Source organism: Suncus etruscus, chromosome 8 (genome assembly GCF_024139225.1).
Source record: "Suncus etruscus isolate mSunEtr1 chromosome 8, mSunEtr1.pri.cur, whole genome shotgun sequence".
Classification (NCBI taxonomy): domain Eukaryota; kingdom Metazoa; phylum Chordata; class Mammalia; order Eulipotyphla; family Soricidae; genus Suncus; species Suncus etruscus.
In genome coordinates this window covers 123,340,769-123,367,418 of record NC_064855.1, presented here as the reverse complement: position 1 = coordinate 123,367,418, position 26,650 = coordinate 123,340,769, and the positions used below count along the sequence as shown (strand labels likewise).

Below are 26,650 nucleotides of genomic sequence, written 5' to 3'. Positions count from 1 at the left end.
CAGCGGCTCCTCGGACTAGAAGAGGCACCAGAAGCCGCCCTGTGTGCTGAGCGCTCAGTCAGGGGCCATACCCTCTCCTCTGGCCCTTGCCTGTCCTTTGTGCACCCTGGGGTGATGTGTCCCAGATACATGGGGCCTGGGAAATCAGGGCTTCAGGCACCCCACTTTTGGGCCAGAGGAGCTTGCAGGGACACGGAGAGAGGGGTGCCCACCAGCCTTCTGTCCTGTGCTTCGCCAAGGGCACCCACATGTCGTGTGCTCACACAGGGAGCATGTTTCGTGTCTTAGCCTGTGCTTTGTCATAGACACACACACTCACACGCATGCACGCAGAGGGTCTTGTTCCTTGCTTAGTCACATGTACAAACACACATAAACATACATGAAGTCTTGTCTTGTGTTTTGTCATACACAAGCCTACTAGGGTCTTGCCCATTGTTTAGACACACACATTAGGATCTTACCTATTTCTCAGCTGTGCACACACACACATGTGTCTTGGCCTATAATTTATCATGTAGACACACACACACAAAGACACACACTCTCTGGGATTTTGTCCTATGGTTTATCACACACACACACACACACACACACACACATGTTTTGTCCTGTGCTTTGTCACGGGAGCTGTGGTCAAGGAGCACCTTGTGTCCAGGCTGCCTGCCTGGTGGCAGTGTGAGTATGGGTGGGGGACCCTCAGCTACTGGAGTCCCAGAACCCGGGGGGCAGACGGCCACAGGGGGGCCCTTCAGGCTTCTTGAGCAGTGCCGGCTTCTTGCAGGGCGGAGGCGGGGGTGCGCGGGGTGCGGGGGACCAGTCCTCGCTCTGCTCACACAGCTTTCGCCGCCAGTCCAGCAGTTCCCGTAGGGCCAGGCTCTCATCCTCTGACAGACGCAGCTGCTGGATGACCTGCAGGCCGAGTGGGGAGGACAGTGGTCAGTTGCGGTCACCCTCCATGGCTAGGAGTAGGAGGCCTGGCTCTGCGGGAGAAGTCCCAGTCCAACGGCAGAAAGGCAGCTCTGGGCTAGGGGCAGTCTTTCATCGCACATGGTCTTCCACACCTCTGGGTGTGGCCCTGGAGGGCTCCCTTAAATCCTTGGTACCCCCCAGCTCTGTAGCTGAGCACTTCACCCACCATCAAAGTCTCCAAGTGTTAGCAAAAGAACAATTGAAGTGTTGTAGAGATTGGCCAGGCCTATCCTGAACACTGCTTGTTGGGAGAACTGCAAAGCAAATAAACTGGGTTGAGACCATAGAGGTGCCAAACTTTCTAGAAGTTCTACAGAACTATGAAGACTGGGACCATTCCCAGAAGTGATCCCACAGTCACACAAAGGACCCCACAAACGCTGCACTCAGGAATAGCCTCTGGCTTTCCTGACATCATGGTTGAGGAAGAACAGAGAACACAGAAGACCTTGGGGCCCCTTGGACTTAGCGGGGGTACTAAGTGACATCTCCTGTGGTGGGAAGGACTGGCCTCATCAGGAAGAGAATAGTGAGGACAGAACTCAGGAACCTGTGTGGAGATGGGCAGGAAAGACTGAGTGACAGGAAGACAAGAGTGATTCCAGGCTGTGGGCTCCATCTTTAGTCACTTAACCTAACAATGGGAGGGACCGATCGCCAAATGCTCCCCCAAATCCTATGTCATCCACTGTTTCCTGTGTGAGAAAAGTCTCTGGCCCTTTCAAAGCTCCTTAATATTTACTAAAAATACCTGCATTCCCAAGCCCGTGATAGAAGTGGCGATTTGTGTCCAGAAACCATTAGGAAGCACTTTCTTAATGACGCCGTCGAAGTGCTGAATCATGGGCGAGGACTAAGCCGCATCTCCCCACCAGCAGCCCTGAGCTCCTCCACTTCCTCGATAAGCAGAAATTAGACTGATGTTTGCAATAATCAACGGGCGCTGAGAAGAAACCTTTTCACTGAGGGATCCCACGGAACTTTATTTCCCATTAAGGAGATTAGCAGGTATTGAGGAAAGTCGAACAGCTACTGAAGAATAGTTGCCAGAACTGTGTAAAAGGGCTGCTAAAATATTAACATTATCGATCTTTAAAACAAAAGAATTTTCAAGGATTATGTGTTAAAAGAAACAGAAATTCTGTGTTAAGAATATGCTTTCCACATCCCAACTTTCAATGCTTTCGAGTCCAGCATGCAGTTTGGAACAAGGCACTAATTCTAGGAGACCTTAAAGGGGTGAGGATGACACGGTCTGAGCAGAGATAAAGGTGAGTGGAGCCAAGTAGACTGTGGGACAGGGACCATCACAGCCACAGAGTCAGAGGGACCTTGGCCTGATCTCATCACCATCAGTGCTATCAACAGGACTTAGCACTGTGGGACCATCCGGCCCAGAGTCCCCTGCCTCAGTGGACATTTGTATGTCTTGTGGGCAGTACCAGGGTACTGTGGCTTCCTCTCCCCTGCATCTGGCTCTAGCATGGACCCTGCCAGCTGCCTCCAAGTATGGGACATGGGCAGCACATAAGGACTGGTGAGGGTCACAGGAGATGAGGCACCTGTGAGGAGAATGCCGGGAACCAGCCAAGGCTCCCGGCCAACCCTTGGGCAACCCTTGAAATTCTGGCTTTATCTCCAATGCTTGTTGCAATGATGGTGGTGGCAGCTGCCCACTGCAGCCCACCAAGAAATTACCCCCAGTGTCAGCAGAGAGAAGGGCAAGTGCCCTCACGATTTCCAGCCCCGAAAAACAGAACGAGCATCTTCCTGCCTTACTGAAAAGACCCAGAGGCCCAGCTGCCCGCTGGGTTCACTGCAAAGCCACCATCCATGAAGGAGTTCCAACTACTAGAGACAATGGTGAGATACTTAATGGAATTCTTGACTTGTAGAAAGAAGTCAACAATGGGAATAGAGTTCAGGGAGGAATTTAAGCAATGGCCAAATACTTTTTTTTTTAATTTGATGTCTGTATGTGTATTTGTAGAATTTTTGCATTACTTTGAGGATCTAAGATCTTTGCAATTGTTTTTAGAAGCAATGTTAATGCTTTCCTCTTTTTAATGCTCCTTTGTTTACAAGCAGTCACATATAAGGGACATATATGTATCACTGCCATTCACAAGACGTGGCTAGATGGAATGAACACATAAAGAAGGTTCTGGGTAGGACAGGGCAGGAAGGCTCATCACAGTCCAGATGCTCAAAGAGAAGCTTCAGAACATAGAGCTAGGAATAGTCCCTGATCACTGCTATGTTGAATAAATAAAATTTATTTCCAGTTAATAAAATTCTCAATAAATAAAATGTCAAAGAATACAATTCCCAAACCAATACATAACATTAAAACAATGATAAGGAGCTGAATTTATCACTCAATCCCTAATTTTGATTTAGAGCACAGAGGCTCAAACTAATTAAAATCACTCAGCATCTCGCTGGAAATCAACTTACTTTAAGTTAAAAACAGAAAATGCTCCCCAACTTCCCCTCAGCCATGATTCCCACCCCCCCCCATGGTTCCAGTATCCATCACTTTTCTTTTTTTGTTTGTTTTTGGGCCACACCTGGTTCTACTCAGGGATTACTCCTAGCTCTGTGCTCAGGAATCACTCCTCGAAGGCTCAGGGGTTCCTATGGGATGCTGGGGATTGAACCCAAGTTGGTTGCATGCAAGGGAAATGCCCTGCTATGCTATTGCTCCGATGGCTCAGATCACTTTGGGAACACAGCTTAGCCCATGTAGACTGTGGCTTTGTCTCACTGCCATGTCCTGTGGCCTCTGGGTTCCTTCCTGTTGGACAGAGAGGCTGAACATTGCTGGACCCACATAGGGTGCATCTGGGCCATTCCAATCTTTCAAATGTGGGTGTAGACACACAGACACTTGAACCCTGGCTCACTTCCCAGTGGCCAAGATGCTCCCTATGGGGAGCAAACATGAACCCTTCCTTGGCAGAAATCCTGAGAAAATGGGCCTTTTTAAAGCCATAGACCAAGTAACCAAGGGCAGTGGGGACAGGGCCCAGCTAATTCTGTCACTTCAAAAAGGTTGCTGGCCTAAATACCAAAACCACTGTCAACCACAGCAGAGTCAAGAGGCCCAAACTATAATGAGCTACACACACAAGGGACCTGTTACGCTAGTAATCTAAGGGGCTAAGGGTGGAAGTATGGGATGCATGCAGGGAACTCTGGTGGAGGGAGGTCAATACTGGTGGTGGGAAGGACCCTAAATCACTGTCACTATGTTCCTGAAATACAACTGTGAAAACTTGTAAAAAATAAAAAAAATAATAAAGAAATAAAAGAAAAGATTGCTGGGCTGAAAGTCAAATGATCAAGACAAAAATCTCTTTGCCATCCCCACTCCGACTATAAAGCATTTTGCCTCCTTACATGCAGCCATTACTACCAATGAGAAGATTCGAGAAAGTTCTGCGAATTTGGGCTTCATCCAGTTTTGTCTCTGTCCACAGCATGAATCATTGGCTTGCTAACTTTCAAGGGCCAGACACAGCCATGTCTCTCAAACACATACAGTTGCCCAAGCTTCTGACATATCTATTTACTAGTTTTAATGACTTCCTATTGTATGCCCTTAATAGTTCTAGATATGCTAATTTAAAAATAAACTCTCCATTCCCCTCACTTCCCATGGCAATGCGTTTCAATGAATCCTATTAATAGATGCGCAGTAATAATTCGTGCTGCGTTCTACCTGAAGTCTTTCTCTGCTGGGATAAAAATAGACTTGCTTAAATAATTCATATGTAAAACCGTGTTGCTGTTCACTTGTCACGGGATTGATTTTTCTTATTATCGATTTTTTTTCACCCGAAGGTGAAACAGGCATTTACTGACATTTATGGAAATTAAACGAAGGAAGCCTAGAGGTGGGCTGCAGTGAGATTCGGGGTTTCAGGTGCTTCAGATGCAAATTCCCTTTCTACTGGAAGTTGAAGAGATGCTGAAGGGAAATCATTCTCCAGAGGCTTGAAAGGCCCAGTGGGGAGGTGTCAAGTCCACTGCAAGGTGTGGCGTGTGGGTCACACACAGAGATTCCAACTTTGTCCAAGAGACTCTTCCCTGCCTGCTTACAGAGAATATCAATACAACAGCCAAGAAGGGGAAACAAACTACCTTTGAAGTCGGCACATTTCCGAGTAAGTTCCTTCCGCTCTATTTCCTGCTTCCTTGTGGCTCCCTGGCCCTGCAAAAGTGACCCCAGGAAAACACCCCCACCCAACCACAAAACTTGCTGAGGGCTGAACTGTATCTGGACCCTGGACACAAGAGAGAAGGATGCAGAGTTTAATTTGAGATGTCGTGAATTCTCACCGCTTTCTCTTTTTCCTTTTGGATGTTGGGTCCCATTTGACTGAGGCTTGCTTACTCTTGACTCTGCAGCCCCAAAGACTGCCGCTCCCTCAGGGACTTAAAGCCAGAGAGCAGACAAGCAAGCACTCTACCCACCATAGTTCCTCAAATTTGGTCAAAGATCTGCAGCCATGTTTCCTGAAGTCCAGTGACACGGGGGGCACAGTGGATAGCACTACAGTGAACACATGTTCTCCCTCTGCAGTCAGAAGCCTGCAGATGTGAGCATAAGCGGAGTGTGATGAGGGAATGTGCATGTCTTCATATTAGCAGGACATTATCAAACAGAAATCGATGGTGGCAGGGAACATCCTCAGTATAATTAACTTTTGACATTTAAGATATGGATTTTCTAGGGGTGCTGGTCTCTGCCTTCCATCCATTTAAAATACATGACCCTATTAGGATGACTGCAGATGGCAGAGAAATGGATACCATCTAGTTAGAGCATTTTTATAGCAATAGTATATTACGATAAATTAGCCCAGGAAGCGTGGGGGCAAAACAGAAACCTTATTTTGTTGGAAAGAGAACGAGCTTGACAATGCTTTTTAGAAATTGTTTCCTTGGAATTATATGGGGAATGCGCCAAAGTTACCAGGATGTATTAGTGAGGACAATGGATTTTTCAACTACCTTTTCAGAGAAAAATCTGCTGACGTCTGTTGCTTATTCAGAAATCTTCTAAGCTGTTCCCTGCCCCCAGATAGAACATTCCAGCTGGTTCCTCTTGGCTGTTCCAGATGTTCTGGCCTTGCTCCTGATCTCAGGTGATCTCCACCCTTTATCACACACACTGGTTCCCAGTTCTTCATACCCATCAAACCACACCCTGGATCTCCAGCAACCCTGGTTGGATCCCCATGGAGAGAAACTCCCAAGGTTTCTAAGTCTCTGACATTACCTGTGGATAGTCTGGCAGCATCTGGAAGCATTTTCACACATTCTAATTCTAGTTGCTTCTCATTACAGTGAGGGGACAGGCCAGTGACGCTAAACTTCATCTCTGAAGTCCTCCTTCCTGTGCTTGGTAAGAGGTAGAGCCGGACTTCAAATTCCAGTAAGTGGAATGGAGTTGATCTTCCAAACCGAGTCCGTAGTCTTTCCTGCCTGCTTCTCAATGACCCAACTGCACTGTCTGACCCCTCCAGGATGCTCCTGTCCATGCAATTTTAACCACAGACAGCCAGACGAGCATAGGAGGTGAATGAATAAACATCTGGATAGGACGGATGAAGCAGCCATACTTAGTGACCATCAGTTCTACCAGCATCATTGGAGCGGCTGGAGACAAATGATGCATTGCATGGGTTTAAGGTACAAGGTCAAGTAATGGGGCCGAGATGTGAGAGATTGGGGGGCAAGTTTGCCGATGGGCAGGTTCTCAGGTAGAGGGTGGGAGAGAGGAGCTGGCCCATTGGCTCCTTTACAGGGGCAAACACAGCAATTCTGAACAGCAGGTTCTGAGAGGGAGGGAACTAACTTTGCACCACCGAGGAGGGGAGATGAGAGACAGCAGAGCCACACATGGCCATGGAAGAGAGAGCATTTAAGGTAGCAGACACTCCCCCTCCCCACACAGCCTCATCCTGCTGTTTCCTGAGTAGCACATCACCGTCTTAATCATTTATGAGTGATGCATTCATTTGCTCATCTACTAATACATTTACTGATTGATTTCCTAAAAATTCCTCCAAACAATCACAATATATATTTTTGTGGTATATATATTCATATTTATATAGTTATATATTTATATTTGTATATATTTTATATAATGGTAGGTATTATCTTGAATGAAAAAAAGATAAAAGTATGTTAGATATAAATAAAACTTAGGAAACTATTTTATGAAAGTAAACTTTCATAAGAACTCCAAATCCAATTCAGATAGTTTTTTGTTTTTTTTTTAATCTGCTAGAATGAGGCTCAGGGAGTACTTTAGTGACTAATTGACTGGAATTTCTTGCACAGTTAAAAACATCTCTGTCCCCAGTCTCGAAAATCTTGGCAAAATGTAGTTACTGGGAAGAATCATGAGAAAAGGTGAGAAAGGTACATCTCTATAATCATTCATTGTGAGCCCAAATTCTCAGGGTGTAAAGCACTTCTTTGTTTTTGGGCCACACCCGGTGGTGCTCAGGGGTTACTCCTGGCTGTCTGCTCAGAAATAGCTCCTGGCAGGCACGGGGGACCATATGGGACACCGGGATTCGAACCAACCACCTTTGGTCCTGGATCGGCTGCTTGCAAGGCAAACGCCGCTGTGCTATCTCTCCGGGCCCGTAAAGCACTTCTTGGGGTGCAAAACTTCTTTCATGGGACTGATAGTCTCTGGAGAAAAAGCCCACTGCTTTGATAAATTTGAGACATCTCTGTGAGACTGATTGGTGAGTTGCAAACTGATAGACGGAGTTGGCGTGATTGAGAACCATTGGCCATTGATAGCATTCAATGGCGAAAGGAACAATATTCCAAGAAAACGGGCATGACTGTTGCAGTCTTGAAGAATCTAGATGGTAGGTCAGTGAGATAGATTGATTAAGGGGTAAGATGCCTGCCCCTTAATCAATAATGCCAACAGGAGCCACAGGGCAAAGGGAGACTCAGGAATGAAGGTGCCTCCTAAGATGCTCTTCCTACAGTACTTCTCATACAGCGCTCTTTCTCCAGTGCTCCTCCTGGGCAAGGGGAGAGTCTGAATGAAGCAGAGCTCAGGAGGGTCTCCTAAACAACACCAGGAGTAACCCTGATCACAGAGCCAAGAGTAAAGCCTGAGCACAGCTGAGTGTGGCTCAGCCCCCAAATCAATTCTGTTACTCCATCTAAGTGAACATTGGATATAACTTTAGTGATCTATACATATAATAGGCAGCATCTTATAAAATCTTAAATAAGGAGGAGGGCTCCCACCAGAGTCCCCACAGCATCCTGGTGACACTTGGCATCTTCACCTGATCTGGGGTCCATGTCCTATAAAGCCACAACCAAAGGGGCAGTTTGGCTGACAGTTGAAGCCGAGGAATTGGGGCAAAGGGGACAAGAGGAGGCTTCATGGTCATCATCGATTCAGTCCCTGGCAGGAACCAATGGCTTTCTCTGCTCTGGGGGACAGTTTCTGTCCTTGGGGCTTGGAGTTTGTCTTCAAAGTTGTGGCAGTTCTGACCCGGGCAAGGAAGGGGTCTACACACATTGGAGAGGCAGGCCTGCTTCTTGGCAGCTTCCTGCCTCTCGCCCTGGCACCCGCTGTGGCATTCTGAGTGCTTTAGCAGAAACACTGCTGGCCCCACTGTGCATGCCCAGAGCACTGCTTCATTCCACACTCTCCCCTTGTTCAGGAGGAGCACTGTAGAGAGAACACTGTAGGAAGAGCATCATAGGAGGCACCCGCAGGAGGTGCACTTTAGTAGGAACCATTGTGCATGCCCACAGAAGGCAGCTTTGAGCTTTGCCCAGGAGGAGCATTGGAGAAAGAGCACTGTATGAGAAGTACTGTAGGAAGAGCACCTTAGGAGGCACCTTCATTCCTGACTCTCCCTTTGCCCTGTGGCTTGGAGAAAGATAAGACAATGGTGCAAGGAGCTGCTAGCCTGGGTTTTGCGTGTTTCCTGGCTCACATTGGCCATGGCACAATGAGGGGTCACCTGGGAGGATGAATATCCACATTGTGGGGCTCTCCTCCTCAACATACTCCTGTCTCAGCCTTTGCACCCTTCCAGAATGTTCTCTGCTAACCTCCTTATGCCAATACCCTCCTCCTCACTTCCTGATGCTATTTGCTTATAGAGGCTTCTGCCAAAATTTGGCATTTTTTTGTTTAAAATTGCATTATTTATTTTTATGAATCATATATATGTATTTTTTTTGGCCATACCCGGTTGTGCTCAGGGGTTACTCCTGGCTTTGTGCTCAGAAATCACTCCTGGCAGGCTCGGGAGACCATATGGGATGCTGGAGATCAAATCCTGGTCCTTCCTGGATCAGCAGCGTGCAAAGCAAATGCCCTACTGCTGAGCTATCGCTCCATCCCCATGTCTTTTTTAAGCTAAAGTGGTTCACAATTATTTATTCAACTAATCACTGTTTTAGTTTATGATTTTTCAACATGTCCTGAGTTAATTAACCTCTAACACACACACACACACACACACACACACACACACACACACGAGTCATTCTTATAACAAGAACACAGAGGGTGAGGTGCTCTATATTTTCTATGTTCCCATTATGCAACCTTAATTCTAAGGAAAAAATGGTAAATATAGTTTGGTCTTGCCAGCCAATATGATGTCTTCATCTTAATGAATACGTCTCTCTTCTTTATTAACATGCAAGTTGTGTTCCTGTCTATGCCTTTGCCATACAGAATTATGCACCTTCCCCCACTCACACAGAAATGTCAGAATTCTTTTTGTTTTGCTTTTGGGCCTCACTCTGTTGTGCTCAAGGATCCATCTTGGTTGGGAGACCATAATGGGTGCTGGAAGTGAACTCAGGTCAGTCACATGCAAGACAAGCTCTCTGCTTTCTGTATCATCTCTGTGGCCCAACATATAACAAAGGTGAAAATAAAAACAGCCCTGCAACAAAAACAATTCACAAACCATCTTGTATTTTCAGCTTGAAAGCCCACGATGCTAGGGTTCTAATTTGTGGGCACACCCATTCTTAGAAGTAGGGCATCCATGGTAGGAGGGGGCACCTTTCATTCCAACCATCTGAGAAGGGGTCAGAGACTAGAATATGCATTCCTCTAGGCCAGGGGTGGCGAACAAGTTCGACACAAAGAGCCAAAATTTTAAACTGTGAGAGTCAGAGAGCCACGCCATGCAGTGACCTGCCAAAACAAACACTCACATAGAAGCATCTAATTTTAACAATAATCTATGAAACACATATTGCATTTTGCCATTTTGAGTGAGGGTCAAAATCCGGCAGTGATGGTGGGGGTGTGCTGCATTCTCCACATTAAGAACTAATGGCAAGATGTGACCCAATATGTGACACACGGGTCTCCCGCTCTCTGGCCCACGCAGCTGTTTCCGAGGGATGGGAGACGGGATGACGCGCTCGGAGATCTCTCCTCAGAGGTCCCTCCTCAGAAGCAGCAGAACAAAATCCAAACTTGGCAAAGAGCCACAGTAGACAAAATTAGAATAAGAGGCAAAGAGCCTCATTCATTTTGGCCGGGAGCCGCATGTGGCTCAAGAGCCGCGTGTTTGCCCCCCCAGTCTAGAGTCTAGACTCCCAAGCAAAGGGGACCAATGCTGGGATGTCCTGAGGTGGCACTGTCCTCGTCACTGTCCTATTATTCTAAGCTCATGATAAACGCTTAACAAAATAACTTTCGAATATCACCCACGTGGTATAAAAAATACCAGAAAGCCGTTGGACTCAATTGATTCTACCTATTCGACATATTTATCTATTTACGTCTTTTGGCTTTGGGGCTACATGTGGCTGTTTTTAAGACCGACTCCTGGCCCTGCACTAGGGATCACTCATGGTAGGGTTCAGGGAACCCTATGTGGTGTCAGGGACTGGACCCAAGTCATCTGCATGCAAGCCAAGTGCCCTACCCACTGTGTTCTCACGTAGCCTCCACTCTACACATTTTAGAGACATGAATACTCATTTATACTTCCAAAAACATATGACATAATCTGCATTGATATTCAGAATACAGATGCTGGGGAATAAAAAGACACTCCAGGATAATAATTGGAAAGATTTTGAGCTCTTTAAGGCAGCTTATTGGGCTTGAGACATCTATTCTCTTTAATCAATCTGAAAAATAATTTTTCTGCCCTACCCATATGTTTAGCAATAAACATGGGATTCACACCTACCTTCCCTTTTTCTCTTACTCCAAAAAATATAAAATAAAATTGATGAGAGGAATAGGAAAATCCACTTGAATTTCTTTCTTGTTTCAGGGTTCCAGTCCAGTCTCTCTTTCCAATCCATGCTCCTAACTGGACCTTTCCCAGGGGGCTGGCGAGCTTGCCGAGAAGGAAAGTCCTGGGACCTCTGTTTCCAAGCAGAATCCTCACTCTAATTTTTCTTTCTTTGAATTTTCCCTAAGTTAACTTTTTCTCATGACAAAACTCAATGTTTTCACTAAGGAACAAAGTACCGAAAACTGTTATATCATATATATGTGCAGTGCATAAGGTATGTATGTCTACGTGTATATCATAAGCAAGCACTTATATAAATACACATATGTATGTTTCTCACAGGTATATGTAGAGACACATGATTTTGTGAACTGAGAATGCAGAGAATAGGATCTACTTCTGCTTTTTCACATCTGGTCTCTCTCTGCACAGGAGGTGACCCAACATCTAACCATGGGGCTGAAATGAGAGCATATCAGTAGGGTGCTTGCCTTGCACGAGGCCAACCCGGGACAGACCTGAGTCAGATTCCCAGCATCTCATATAGTGCCCTGAGCCTGCCAAGAGTGACTTCTGAGGGCAGAGCCAGGAATAACCCCTGAGTGCTGCCTGGTGTGGCCCCAAAACCAACCAACCAACCAACCAACCAACCAACCAACCAACCAAAAACAAAACAAAACAAAACAAAACAAAACAAAACAAAACAAAAAACACCTAATCATCCATCCATCTCATCCCAACATCACACCATCATCTGCCACCTCCATTTCTTGCCCATGGCCAGGAAGCCTTGGGTCAGGCCACTAAATTCCAGAAAGCTCCAGGAAGCTCCCGCTGTCTTGGGTGGGACTCACATGCAGAGCATGCAGATTCCCCCCTGGGGTCATATGTCTTTTCTCTGCCACCTGCCTTGGAAGTGTCCCTTGATGGCTGACCCCGAGGCCCTCTCACTGTCTGCTTCGTCCCTTCTGCTCTGGGCTGGGCAGTTCAGGCCGGCCTGGGCTACCCGGCTGCAGAGAGAGGATCCCTGGGTGGATGCTGAGAGCTGCAGTGCCTCATCTTGCTGAGAGGAGCCACTGCACAAAGGGGCCCCTGAGGCTCAGGAAAACAAAGCACATAACAATTTGTTCTTGATGCAGATCAAATGTGTATCGATTAGGTGACGGCTCTCACTAGCAGCCCTGTCTGGAGTGGCCTGGATGTTTATTAGGGTCCTGGGGGGCTGGACAGCAATGATCGCCTTGGAGACCACTCGTGATTTCTTATAGGACAAACAGGAAGACGGACTATTTGTATACTTAAAAAAACAAAACAACAAACCAAACCCTGGAGAGTATTTTGAGAATTTGGCAGGAAATAAGACAAGGAAAAAGCCAAGATGATTCGTGTGCGAGACAGACAGTTGGGAGGTGCCTGGTTGACCGTGTTTATGGCAGGCAAATGTACCCAAGGACGGAGATGCATGTGAGGAGGCACTGAGGGAACCGAAAAGGAAAAGTGTTCCCTTGGCTGTCCAGTGTCATCCCAGGGCCCTGGGCATGGGGACCTGGGAATGCCCTGGCCCAACCTGAAGGAACCCAGAACCCAGAACCCAGTACGGTGCCAGGCTCTGCCCTGCCCAGCCCCTTCCTCCAGGGACACTTCCTGTCCCGCTCTCTTTAGAATCGAGGCCTCTTGGGCCAGGCTCCTGGGTGAGTCCCACAGATTCACCACCTCTGGATTTGCTACCCTGGGAATGAGAGCGTCAAGCTGAGGGAGCCCAGCAGGAGAGGAGGAACCGGTGTCACCTCGCACAGTGCCAGGCAGGAACACAGGCCACAGACGGGCAAAGGCCACAGCCTGAGAGGGAGGCCTGCTCTGAACCCAACTCAGCCTCCTGGAAACGGGCCTGGAAAGCTGCTCTGTGACCACCAGGGGTGGAAGCGCCTGGAGCTGATGTCTGCCTGAGTCCTGCCCTTTTGCCCTGTGCTTAGGAGCTGGGACCCGAAGGCCAAGAGCAAGGCCTGTGAGCCTTGTGGAGCACTTTTGAGGGAGTCCTTTTCCTGCACGAGTCCCTGAGAGCCGTCTAATCTCTTGGGTGGGTGCCAGTCCTCCCCTCTCCAGACTCAAACCAGCACCAGACACAGGGCCACAAGGGCTTCTGGAAGGGCCCAGAAGAATCCCTCAGAACAGCTGGCAGGCGCCTCAGCCCTCAGCTCACCCCTCAAAAGATGAATCTCTGATGATCATTGATTTTCTTCACTACCATCAGAGTCACTGAGAATCCCGGCAGAGAATGTGGCCCAGCCTAATGCTGCCTTTTCTTTTCCTTCCTCCCTCTCTCCCTCCCCTCTTTTTCTCTTTCTCACCTTCCTTCCTCCCCTCCCTCCCTTCCGCCCTCCCTTTTCTTTCTTTCTTTCTTTCTTTCTTTCTTTCTTTCTTTCTTTCTTTCTTTCTTTCTTTCTTTCTTTCTTTCTTTCTTTCTTTCTTTCTTTCTTTCTTTCTTTCTTTCTTTCTTTCTTTCTTTCTTTCTTTCTTTCTTTCTTTCTTTCTTTTCTTTCTCTCTCTCTTTCTCTCTCTTTCTTTCTATTTCTCTCTTTCTCTCTTTCTTTATCTTTCTTTCTTTCTTTCTTTCTTTCTTTCTTTCTTTCTTTCTTTCTTTCTTTCTTTCTTTCTTTCTTTCTTTCTTTCTTTCTTTCTTTCTTTCTCTTTTCTCTCTCTCTCTTTCTTTCTATTTCTCTCTCTTTCTTTATCTTTCTTTCTTTCTTTCTTTCTTTCTTTCTTTCTTTCTTTCTTTCTTTCTTTCTTTCTTTCTTTCTTTCTTTCTTTCTTTCTTTCTTTCTTTCTTTCTTTCTTTCTTTCTTTCTTTCTTCTTTCTTTCTTTTTCTTTCTTTCTCTTTCTCACTCTTTCTTCTTTCTTTCTTTCTCTCTCCCTCCCTTCCTCCCTCCCTCCCTTCCTCCCTCCCTTCCTCCCTCCCTTCCTCCCTTCCTCCCTTCCTTCCTTCCTTCCTTCCTTCCTTCCTTCCTTCCTTCCTTCCTTCCTTCCTTCCTTCCTTCCTTCCTTCCTTCCTTCCTTCCTTCCTTCCTTCCTTCCTTCCTTCCTTCCTCCCTCCCTCCCTCCCTCCCTCCCTTTTCTTCCTTCCTTCCGTCCCTCCCTCCCTCCCTCCGTCCCTCCCTCCCTCCCTCCCTTCCCCCTCCCTCCCTCCCTCCCTCCCTCCCTCCTTCCTTCCTTCCTCCCTCCCTCCCTCCCTCCCTCCCTCCCTCCTTCCTTCCTTCCTTCCTTCCTTCCTTCCTTCCTTCCTTCCTTCCTTCCTTCCTTCCTTCCTTCCTTCCTTCCTTCCTTCCTCCCTCCCTCCCTCCCTCCCTCCCTTCCTCCCTCCCTCCCTCCCTCCTTCCTTCCTTCCTTCCTTCCTTTTTCCTTCCTTCCTTCTTTTGTGATGCTGACTCTTCATTCAGAAATTACTCCTAGCAGTGCTCAGGGAACCGATGCCAGGAATCCAACTTGGACCTCCCTGCAGTGCTAACACTCCAGCCCCATATGCCACATTTTCTGCTGGAAACGCATCTGTGTGCTGCTGAGTCAAACCATAGATCATACATACACTGCACTGACTCTTTTGGAAAGGGGGCTACACCCAGCAGTCTCGGGGTTACTCTGCACTGAGGGATCACCCCTGGCAAGTGTGACCATATGGGATGCTGGAATCAAACCTAGGCCAGCTGCAAGCAAGGCAATCATACAGTCCTCCTTGCTGTATGATCACTCCAACACCAGTTTACCAAACTCTGAAATGATTTGTTTGTTTTTGGGCCACACCAGGTGACGCTCAGGGGTTACTCCTGGCTATGCACTCAGAAATCACTCCTTGTTTGGGGGACCATATGGAACGCTGGAGGATCAAACCGTGGTCTGACCTAGGTCAGCTGCGTGCAAAGCAAACGCCCTATGGCTTGTGCCACCACTCCGGCCCCTCTAACATGATTTTTGACCTGATATTCTGGGACGATGTGAGCTGTATTGTCGACTCTCCTCCACATGTGAGTTCTGTTGCCAACTTGTTGCTCCCTGATCAATGGACGTGACTGTCTTTGGGCACTGTTGGCCTTGATCCACCTCAAATACCAAGCTTTAGCTTTTTGAAGAGCATCATTGAAAATTATATTTTAAAATTCAGGATCAAACAAGCCAAACACTATACATTATCTTTCTTCCTAAAATAATTAGCGTTTTTTCCATTGGTGCAATCCTTTTAATAATCCTGGTGAGTTTGTGAAAACCTAACTTGGTAAGCACACACATAAAACCGCCAACCCAGACCCACACAATGAGAGAACTGTGAAGAACGGATGGTGCTGATTTCTGGGTGATCTGCTAAGTTGTGTAGGAAGCTCCTGGATCGCTCACCCGGCAGTGTTCAGGGCCAAGGCCAGCACCCTACCTGCCTGCACTATATGCCCCTTGCCCTCTATGTGAAACATAATTCATATACATATAAATTATACAATCTATTTATTTACTTATTGGGGGGGGCACGTAGCAGTGCTCAGGGCTCACTCCTGGTGGGACCATACATGATGTCAGGGATCAAACAGGGCTTGAGCACATGCAAGGCAAGCGCCTCACCCCCTGCATGATTTCTCTGGCTATCTACATTGTATTAAATTTCCTGTCTTTAGTTTTCGTTGGGGGCTGCTCTCAGCAGTGCTTAGAACTGACTCTTGACCCTATGCTCAGGGATCTTGTGATGGTCTGGGGATCGAACCAGCTGTGTTGACTACATGGAAGGCAAGTGCCTTAGTCCCCTGAACTGTCCTGTGTTAGATGCATGCACCCGGGTGCCTGGAAGGGCATCTGGAAGCAGCTGCTGAAACAGAACTACTGCCTGAGCCTTCAGAACCATGAGCGTCATGGAGATCCTCCCTGAACGGAGACCCCAGGAGCACCATCCCCGCGGGAAGCAGCACTGTCCTGCCAGACTGTCCCCAGCAGACTTAGGCAGAGGTGCTGCAGGGAGCAGTGCGTGTGAGACAGAGCGGCCTTACCTGGGCCGTGGGGCTCTCTCTGTGTTTCTGGAACGACGTCATTACAGGGCTGCTGCCAATCACCCTGGGACACCTGCCCTCCTCCAGGGAACCTGCAGGGACAAGAGGGGACAGTACTGAGCATCATTCTGGGACACAGCCCCCAACCTGACCACCCTGACTTCCCTGAAACACGCAGAGCCCATCCCCCAAACCATGGTGGAGCCACATGAGGAAAGAGATCCAACAGTAAGTTCAAGGCCAGGGCAGAAAGACAACAGTGGCAGGCACTCTCTGTGCCTGGTACTGGGTGGACCAGGGTTTGAGTCCATAGCAACACAGAGGGTCCTGCAGGGGTCAGGTCACTCCTGTGCACAGAACCAGGAATGGTCCCTAAGCACTGTTGGGTGTAGTCAAAATATCAAAGGTATTAAAAAGAAAGATACAGGAGGAGAAAAAAATAAGAAAGGAGAAATAAGAGAAGAAAAGAAATAGTGAAGGAGGGGAGGGAAGGGAAGAGAAGAGAAGGGAAGGAAAAGAGAGGAGAGGAGAGAAGAAAAGAAAGAAAAAAAGAAAGTAAAAGTAAAAGAAGGTGCACTAAGAAGAGACAATATCTTGCATTTATTGGCTCTGGAATGAGTAATTTTGTTTATTCCGAATTTAACAATAAAGAAAATATAATTTACTCTTCTAAAGATAATGAAGTCAGAGACTGACCTAGATCATATCTGAAAACATCAGGAAAACCATAAGTAACAGGTCCCCTCACCTTACAGCAAATAGAGAAGCATCTTATTCTTGGGATCTACCCTGCCCTAGTGAGGCACAGTCGCCACTGTGGTTCTAGAACATTCTGTTGGTCCCACGGAGCTACAAAGGCTACAAAACTGTGTTTTTATTCCTGTTCAGAATTCTACTGATTCCTCCAGCAACATTTCGCACTCTGCTCTATGCCGGCAGCCCTCGCCATCTGCTTCCCCCTCTCGGAAACGTGCTCTGTCTGATCTGGGATGCCTGGGACCCACTGCTCCCCAGTGCACCCCGCAGGGCAGGAGCTGTGATCATTCTGGTCCCAGGTTCTTGCCCAGGCAAGTAGAAAAATGCAGAGAACAAAGTGCTTGGTTGTTCCCACCTGGACCCCCAACTCCCAGCTGCTGCAATGAGCCCATGGGAATGAGGTTCAGGTCGGAGATGATCTTCAAGACTTCAGGGTCCCTCGAGGAGGAGGAGGAAGAGAGTTAGGAGGAGGAGGAAGGAGCTGGCTGGAGCTTTATGAATGCCCAGAGGACTGTCTGCAGAGCTGCTGTCCAGAGCTCCAAGGACACTAGCACAAGAGCCACACAATGTAACTCGTTGCTAAGCGAAGGCTTTCTCCTTCGGCCTTGAGCCAGCTAACGGCACAAAATCCAAAGAACCCCCATAGCTGCCAGAACTAAAGTTGGCCTGGAAGGCTTGTTTTGCATTTGCCTCATGGGCTCCAGCAAGGGGTTCCCCTACCCGGAGTCTGGAAAGTGGCCGGAAGCAGCCAGCAGAAGGCAGGGCTCATCCCTGCCTGGAGTGACAGCTGCCCAACTGTCTCCACATCACCCTGCAACAGGGCATCAGAGCCCAGGCAAGCAAGGAGGGCCACAGAGGAGGGCCATAGGATCTGAACTTGTCTCAGCTGTCCAGCTCTGAAAAAAGCCCTTTGGCATCACCCATCCCATGGTCCTTTCTGTGCTTGGATTTCTGTGAAAATGTCACAAGTCTTTTTAAAATGTTATTTATTTTTTAAGGTCATACCTGGCAGCCTTCAGGGGTTACTCCTGGCTTTGTGCTCAGGCACAGGTCCCCTGGCAGGCTTGGGGGACCATATGTGACGCTGGGCATCGAACCTAGGTCAGCTGCGTGCAAGGGTACTTCTCTACCCACTGTGCCATCTCTCCAGCCCCAAGACACACATCTTAAAAAGGCATCTTCTTCACAGAATGATGATTATAAAACCAAATGCCCTTTGGACTGTTTTCTCTGCCTGCTCTTCTTTCCTGATAGTTGAGCCATAAAATGTATATTCTCTGAGCAGGAGAGAAAAATGAAACTGAACGTAAAATGGCTGTCTTCTGCATTTTTTTTCCCCTGTCTGTAGTCGCCTACAAAATAAACATCTTCCGACTCACAATATTTTTGTTGACTATAACTAAAGCAGCCTCACACTAAGAAACTCTTTCTCTAATCTGATGATAAATGACCACAGTCCAGGGAATAATTAAGTATACAAAAAAAGCTCCAAGTCTGTGCTCACACGAGTAAAAAGATAGCAATTAAAGTAAGTGATAGCTATAATTACCCGCACATAACTATATTTCAGCAAATGAGCAAACAGATCATTATTTCTGGGAAGCTGGGGGAGCACAGAGATCCTGGCATTCGAGAGAGAAATTGTTTCCTAGAAAATAACGCCATCTCCGATTCCAGCAGGGCTTCAAGCGCTTCTCAATGCTGGTTTTCCTTATGCCCCTGTGCTTGGGAACCCCACTGTGCTGAGAGCCCTCGGCATGATAGAAATCGCTATCACTGGGCATAGAGCATGTGCTGTTGATATTTGTTTTGCATGGATCATGGACTAGGGGAACCTGGCCACTGCTCTTGCACAGTGCTCAGTGGCTTCATACATGCTATGTGGCTCACGGCATCGTGTCAGTAAAACGCTTGCTGAGGGCTAAGACGCTCAGCATCACCCTAGATACTCAAATATGTGAAAGTTTCAGGAGACCAGACATTCGCAGCATCCACAAAAGTAGACTAACAAAAACATAAACAAGGTGGCTTTGAAAGCCTGCAGTGCAGATTGAAATAGTTTTCCTCTTGTGAACACAACTCTTGACATTTTCCAAGGTCTTCAATGCATCAGAGCACAAGACCAGCTTTGTTAATTTTATTATTTTTATTTATTTATTTTGGCCACACCCATTTGACACTCAGGGATTACTCCTGGCTTTGTGCTCAGAAATCATCCCTGGCTTGGGGGGACCGTATGGGATGCCAGGGGATCGAACCGTGGTTAGTCCTGGGCTAGCGCTTGCAAGGCAGATGCCTTACCTCTAGCGCCACCTCTCCAGCCCCTATGACCAGCTTTAAAAAAAAATCTGTTGGCAGCAATAAGTCTGTAAGGGGTATGTTAAACTGTGCCCTGGTTTGATTATAATTTTTGTTTATAGCCTAGATATTAGAACACGCAATAATCCAAAAGGGTTAACTTATACATTTTTTTGTTGTTGTTTTGTTTTGGAACCACACCCGATGGCACTCAGGTTACTCCTGGCTCTGTGCTAGAAGCAGCTCCTGGCAGGCTCAGCGTACTATACGGAATGCCACACATTGAACCCGGGTCCATCTCGGGTTGGCACATGCAAGGCAAATACCTTACCACTGTGTTATCTCTGTGGCCCCTATCAGACTATTAATATTAGGGAATGGATGCCACAAAAATTCCATTGTGCTCTAAAGTGCTTATTTTTTTTTTAATTAAATCAATTTTATCTCACCATGTCCTGAGTGACCATCTGTGCCTATTGACTCCTAATATAGGCAAGTTAAATATTTTGGGGAAAGGAAATTTCTATTTTCTCTCTTCTTGTGGTAGAATATAGATATAGGTCAGGAGAGCCAGAGAGAATGCCGTGGACAAAACTTTAACACAGATGAAGGGGCAAACAATTTCTGCATATTTTAAATTCTCTTTCCATTTGGTTACTACCTTGAATCCTCCAAAATGGCCACCAAAAGGGACTAGTTAACTTCTCACTAGCTTTGTGAAAGCTCTGTAAAATACCACACGTTTTCACAAAAATACGCTGCACCTGTTTTTGGCCCTTGCTGTTATTCAAATTCCATTCTTAGTATTTTAGAAATAGCTTTAGTATAAGGAAAAATGATGCTTTGCTATATTTTCCCTCTGCAAATAATTATTATCCAATATTTTAGAAGGCAATCTCTTTAATGGAAAACCATCTATATTTCTGAAACACACACATTTCTGGCTCTTACCCATTAGCCTGTTACGTTTTACAAAATTTTCTCGTCTTATTTTTCTCTAATCTTGTAATCTATTTCGCAATCAAGTTGTTTCAGTAAATTATAGGTACTCAGTGTTCTTTTAGGAGTGGAAAATTGGGAGCTAACTATCATAGCCAATAAGTAAGTCTTGGTCATTGGAAGGGAGCTCAAGGGAAATATTTCTGATCTGGGGGTGCTATTTGGCCCCTTCAGCCCCAGGATATTCCAAGGGCACAAAGTAAAATCATGAAAATGGAGGCAGGGAGGCAGAGCGATAGGGCAACAGTAGGATGTTTGTCTTGCATCTGGCTGGCTGACCCAGGATGAATTTTTTGTTGTTGTTGTTTTTGGGTCACACCCGGCAGTGCTCAGGGATTACTCCTGGCTCTATGCTCAGAAATTGCTCCTGGCAGGCTCAGGAGACCATATGAGATGCCGGGATTCGAACCACCATCCTTCTCCATGCAAGGCAAACGCCTTACCTCCATGTTATCTCTCCGGACCCCCAGGACGGATCTTGGTTTGATCCCTGGTGTTCCACATGGTCCCCCAAGCCAGGAGTGATTTCTGAGCGCATAGCCAGGAGTAACCCCTGAGCGTCACTGGGTGAGGCCCCAAAACCAAAAAAATAAAAAAGAAAAGGAAAGAAAAAAAAATGGAGGCAGGGAAGACAATAAAGTCTCTCGCTTTGCCCATGGTTCCAGATTCAACTTCAGCATCCCATCTAGTCCTCTGAGTCCTTCCAAGAGTGATCCCAAACACAGAAGAAGGAGTCAGCCATCAGCACTGTGAGATGTGGACCCCAAACCAACAAACATAAATCAAATCAACGTGGGGCCAAGGCAGGAGATTAGGAGGCTGACGGACGGGAAGGGGAATTAGAAGGAAGGAAGATTGGAAGGGAGCTACAGGTGGGAAAGTTTTGAGAAGCACGTTTGAGCCAGAGGATGGTGATCCTTGTTGGTCTCTGCACAGCTAGCTGTCAAGGTTTCTCAACAGTGTGTGTGGGCAGAGGTGAAGTGTGGGCATTTGGAAGGGCACAGGCTGGATCTGAAAACACCAGAGCCATCAGCTCCTACAGCTCAATGCCAACATGGGCAGTACTGGCTGTGCTGTGCCAAGAATGCAATGAATTCTCTCTGGTGGAAGGGTGGGCGAATTGAGACTGTAGAAGAATTGATGGAGAACGTGGTCCTTTTTCTTTCCTGCCTTTTCCAAACTGAAACATGTGCAGTTTTCATGACCTGTACATATAAATGTACATGGACATACATATACTAGAAAAAACAGGGGGAAAGATGCCAACACTTTCAGATCTCAGAAGCCTGCCAATCTTGGCCAGCTTTTAGCTACTCTTAGTGAGGCCTGATGCTTACTTTTCTAGAAGTCTCACACTAGCATAAAAATCCCATGCCTCTTAGCCACTGTCATCTCCTTCCCTTGTGCCAGAATGCTTCTCTCTGTTTTAGGTGTGAGGCACTCCTTTTATTCCCCCCAGTCCTTTTTTTATGATTTTAAAAATTTTTTTTATATTTATTTATTTATTTTTGTTTTTTGTTTTTTGGGCCACACCTGAAGGTGCTCAGGGGTACTCCTGGCTGTCTGCTCAGAAATAGCTCCTGGCAGGCACTGGGGACCATATGGGACACCGGGATTCGAACCAACCACCTTAGGTCCTGGATCGGCTGCTTGCAAGGCAAACACCACTGTGCTATCTCTCCGGGCCTAAATTTTTTATTTTTAATTATGAGAACAAAGATGCAAAGAAAGAGGACAAGGTAAAGTTACAGTGGAAGGACAATCACCCATAAACAGATTTCTCAGTAGTCCCATTGCTGATATCTTAACTTTGAACTTTCAGCCAAAGAACATTAAGAAAAATAAAACAGAATCCATGTATAATTACTTTGTTCCTCAAGTCCCCAGATTGTAATACATATTTCTTAGCAGCACACAAAGCAATTTAAAGCCATAAAACTTATGTAACTCCTTATACATTGAAGGCAAAGTACTTTTTTACATTTTCATGCAAATGCATATTAGTTTAAGTTAACCTCAAAAGTTTAAGTGGGTTGTTTTTCTTAAGAATTAGAGTCAAAGGAGCACAGTAAAAAAAGTGTTAGAGTGGCAATTATTGTTTGCATAGGCCCACCAAAATATGAGGGACATGGAAAGGAAAAGCCTTGGCCTAAATACAAGGAGACCCTACCCTTGAACTTTCCTGGCATAAGACCAACTCTAGGCTCCAGGCAAACTAGTTTGTCCAATCCAGGTCATTGTCTGCAGTGCCAATGCACTATTATTTTTCACACAGTCTCTGTTGTTGGTATCATGTTTCTGTATTAAAGATCCTGGAATCTGCATATCCTACATTGCAGTCAGGATGGTGCAGAGCGTCCTCTCATTTCACCTCACAATTAAAGGGCAATGCAGAGAACCCTGTCCTGTAAGCAGGTCGTTGTTGTTGTCAAGTCTTAATGTTAAGGGAAGTCTCTTTTGAGCAGGTCGATGTCAGAGCCCTGGTAGTGTCTTCCTGGTAGAGGATTGCTTCCAGGTGTTGTTATAAAAAGAAACCTTGGATGTTTCGTAGATAGCTTCCCTGGTTCAGGGGTGAATGGAGGATTCCCACTCTTCTGAGGCCTGTGCCAGGTCATTATATCAATGTTCAGGGTGTAAGATCCCATTGCACTACAAGATTTGTGTGTTCCAATCTCTCTTAGATAAGAACTTATTGGTATATATAGTATTTTTCCATTTTAATGTGCCATGCAAACAAGGAACAATGCCACGTGTCGTTATTGGCGCATATGGGGGCCATAAGAACAAGTCCAACAATCCCCATGACATAGTTCAATCATAAGCATTAAACTGAGGGACTCTTCCACCAAAATTTCATATTGAACAGCTCACAAAGAGAAGAAAAGATAAAAAGTGGGTAGAATCGTCATGGTAAAAGAATATTTAGAAAGAGTTATAGCTGTTAAAGAAAATACACATAAAATATTCAAAAGATATATGTGTCCATTTTATGTCTTTTGAAATAGTTGGGGGTTGTTAAATCCAATGCACGACTTTGATCTGTGTGATTTTTAAAATTTAAAATAAAATGCATAGCTGACGGGGCCTGGAGAGATAGCACAGCGGTGTTTGCCTTGCAAGCAGCTGATCCAGGACCTAAGGTGGTTGGTTCAAATCCCGGTGTCCCATATGGTCCCTCGTGCCTGCCAGGAGTTATTTCTGAGCAGACAGCCAGGAGTAACCCCTGAGCACCACCGGGTGTGGCCCCCCCCCCAAAAAAAAAACAAAAAAAAATGCATAGTTGACATAACTGATCATAATACATTTGTTTCAAAAAGAGAGAAAGCAAAAATGATTAATAAAAAGGAAAATGAAAAAAATAAAATAGAAGAGAAGAAAAAAGAAAGTAGTTCAGTAACAAGTATATTTGTGAAAATTATTGTATCTCCAATAAAGTCATTAATACATTGGCACAAAGTTTAGTAAGCTCTTTTTTTTTAAAGATGAGAGAAAAAAAAATACAATAAAAAGGTGTGTGTGTGTGTGTGTGTGTGTGTGTGTGTGTGTGTGTGTGTGTGTGTGGCAGTTGTTGTCTGCAAAGGCACAGGAAAATATGGGAGAAATAGAAAGGAAAAACCTTTGGCCTAAAAACGGAGACCTTCCCCATGAAGTATTCTGGCTCCAGGCATACTAAATTGTCTAACCCCAAAGTCTTTCTCTGTAGGCCCAGTAGAAGCACTTCACAATCCTGGTTGTGGGCACTTCTAATGATCACTTTTTTTTGTTTTGTTTTGCTTTGTTTTGCTTTTGGACTCTTTTCTTGCCTCTGAGGGAAGAACACTTTTCCCTTGTAGATTTTATTATTCGACACTGACATTCGGATCCACAATTTGCCTGCATTATTCTGTGTGGGAGCCAGCAGTAGCATCATTTCATTTATTTCCATCACAAGAGAGACCTCACCATGCCCTCCCAGAGGGCATCCTATGGCAGTTTTGTCATAAATTTAGCAACTATTTAGGCAGACTAGAACTGATTTTCTTTTGTTCTTTATTCCTAGTTTCAGGAAGAGTCCGTGTAATATGGAAGTTTTTCGTCTTTCAAATATCAAAAGAATCTACTAGAAGTCATTTGGAACAAAAGTTTTCTATGTAGAAATGTATTCAAATAAAAAAATAAGTTAATTTAATATTTACATTACTATTTATCTTGCATCTCTTTTTTCTTTATTTCAGAAAGCCCTTCTTTTTGAAGATTTAAAAAATTTACTTCTTATTTATTTTTGATTTTTGGTGATGGTCAGGGGTTACTCCTGGTTCTGTGCTTAGAAATCACTCCTGGCAGGCTCAAGGGACCATAGGGAATGCTGGAGATGGAATCCAGCTTGGCAACATGCAAGGCAAAAATGCCTTATCACTGTGTGATTGCTCTGATCCGAGGAAATTTTTCATCTAAGATCAAAAATCTGGGCCCAGAGAGATAGCACAGTGGCGTTTGCCTTGCAAGCAGCGGATCCAGGACCAAAGGTGGTTGGTTCGAATCCTGGTGTCCCATATGGTCCCCCGTGCCTGCCAGGAGCTATTTCTGAGCAGACAGCCAGGAGTAACCCTTGAGCACTGCCGGGTGTGGCCCAAAAACCAAAAAAAAAAAAAAAAAAAGATAAAAAATCTGAGGCAGGAGTGATAGTACAGCAGTAGGAGTTTGCCTTGCATATGGCAGTCCTGGGACAGACCCGGGTTTGATCCCCAGCATCTCATATTGTCCCCCACACCTGCCAGGAGCAATTTCTGAGTGCAGAAACAGGAGTAACCCCTGAGCGCTGCTGGGTGTGGCCCCCAAACCAAAAATCAAATCAAATCACAAATCATTTTTGAGGTAAAAATTTATAACATGCTGTTTCACTTTTACATTTTCTGCACAATCTCTCGGCATTGGCAGCTTTTCAGCCCAAGAATTAGTCACTCTGCTACTTTATTATTCTTGTAGGAAGATGATTAATCGTGTATTTGTTTTTCAAAGATGATTATTTTCCCCCTCAAGAACCAACTTTTAGCTTGGTCACTGGCTTTGTATTTCAGTAACTTGTGTTCTTACCTTTGTAAAATCTTTCCTCCCATTTTCTTGGTGTTCGATTTGTTGCCCTCTCAGTAAGCTCCTCCACAGGAGGATAATTTAGAATAATGCTGATTCACAATATTACTTCTTTTGCAGGTTGAATTTGAAAGTTATCTTTGTGCAAGGATTGAGACCTGAAGCCCGAGTGCCAGGGCATAATTTTATGGTAGTCAACAAGATTTTGTCGGTGATTTTTCCTGGACTCCAATGACTACTCAGAGTTGCAATTTTTGGCTTCAAAAAAGGATGATGCTTCTTGTTGACCATATTTGTCTATTGTCTTTTCCTTTTTCTGTTCTATGTTTAGACATTCAGAATTGTTAAGCTTTCCAGGTTTTCCAGAAGCCTTAGGCTTTTAGCTATTTTATGAATCCAGTGCCACTTCAATTTTAATTTGCACTGAAGGAGCATCTTGGAAGTTGGGTGGAGTTCACCAGGGCAAAGGCTTCCATTTCCATTTTGATGGCCACAACCCAAGTAAGTCATTTCTGTGTAGAAGCTGTCTTCCCATTCTCACATTCCTCTGAATCCTTTTTCATTCTGCCTTGGGGGATGGTTGTGGGGGGGGCTGGATTTTTATTATTCAGTTTCACTCCCTCTGTTCTCCTTGGCAATCTCATCTGGCAGCTTTAACTCTGCCTCAGACAGTAAATCTGTCCACTGTCCTGACCTCCACTGCCATGTTCTTTATTTCTTCCTGCATCCCTGAGGGTCCCGAGTTTCCCCACGCCTAATTCTCTACGTTTTTATTTTCTCTATAAATATCTTGCGCTCCTCTTCATCCTTACAATACGTTTTATGGTTTATAGACTTCTAGATAGCGAGCGATTTTATTGGCGCATGTAAATTCCTTCCCTGTCTTTGGATGTCAATGCCGGTTCCTTTCCAGACAATTAGCTTCCCTCGTGTTTTGTTCCGGTTGGTTTTAGGGGGTTCCACGCCCAGCGATGCCCAGCACTTCCTTTCTGTGGCTGCTGCTTTTAAGATTCACTCTGGATCTTTATTTTATTTCCAGAATTTCCCTGCAACATAGCTAGGAGCATAAAAAAAGATTGATTCTGCTTATGCTTCTCACATTTGTCTTTTTTTTTTTTAAACAGTCACGTTTGCAGACAGGCCCATTCAGCCTGCTTCACTGTGCACCCATAAATTTATAGATGCATTTAAATGTACAAGCATGCCCATTGTCAGCATCAGTGTGCACCCCTCCCAGGCCTTCTGGA

At 45.7% G+C, this 26,650-nt stretch overlaps 1 protein-coding gene across 1 annotated transcript in view; it reads right to left on the bottom strand.

Moving 5' to 3' along the window:
* Positions 1–554: 554 nt before the first annotated feature.
* The window catches only part of MYO16 (myosin XVI), a 296,697-nt gene continuing 270,601 nt past the window's right edge, over positions 555–26,650 (bottom strand). The window contains exons 34-35 of the mRNA XM_049778145.1: positions 16,281–16,372; positions 555–912 (exon numbers count right to left, since the gene is read on the bottom strand). Coding sequence (XP_049634102.1) covers positions 700–912; positions 16,281–16,372 — 305 coding nt within the window. The 3' untranslated portion in view covers positions 555–699. The remainder of the gene's footprint in view (positions 913–16,280; positions 16,373–26,650) is intronic.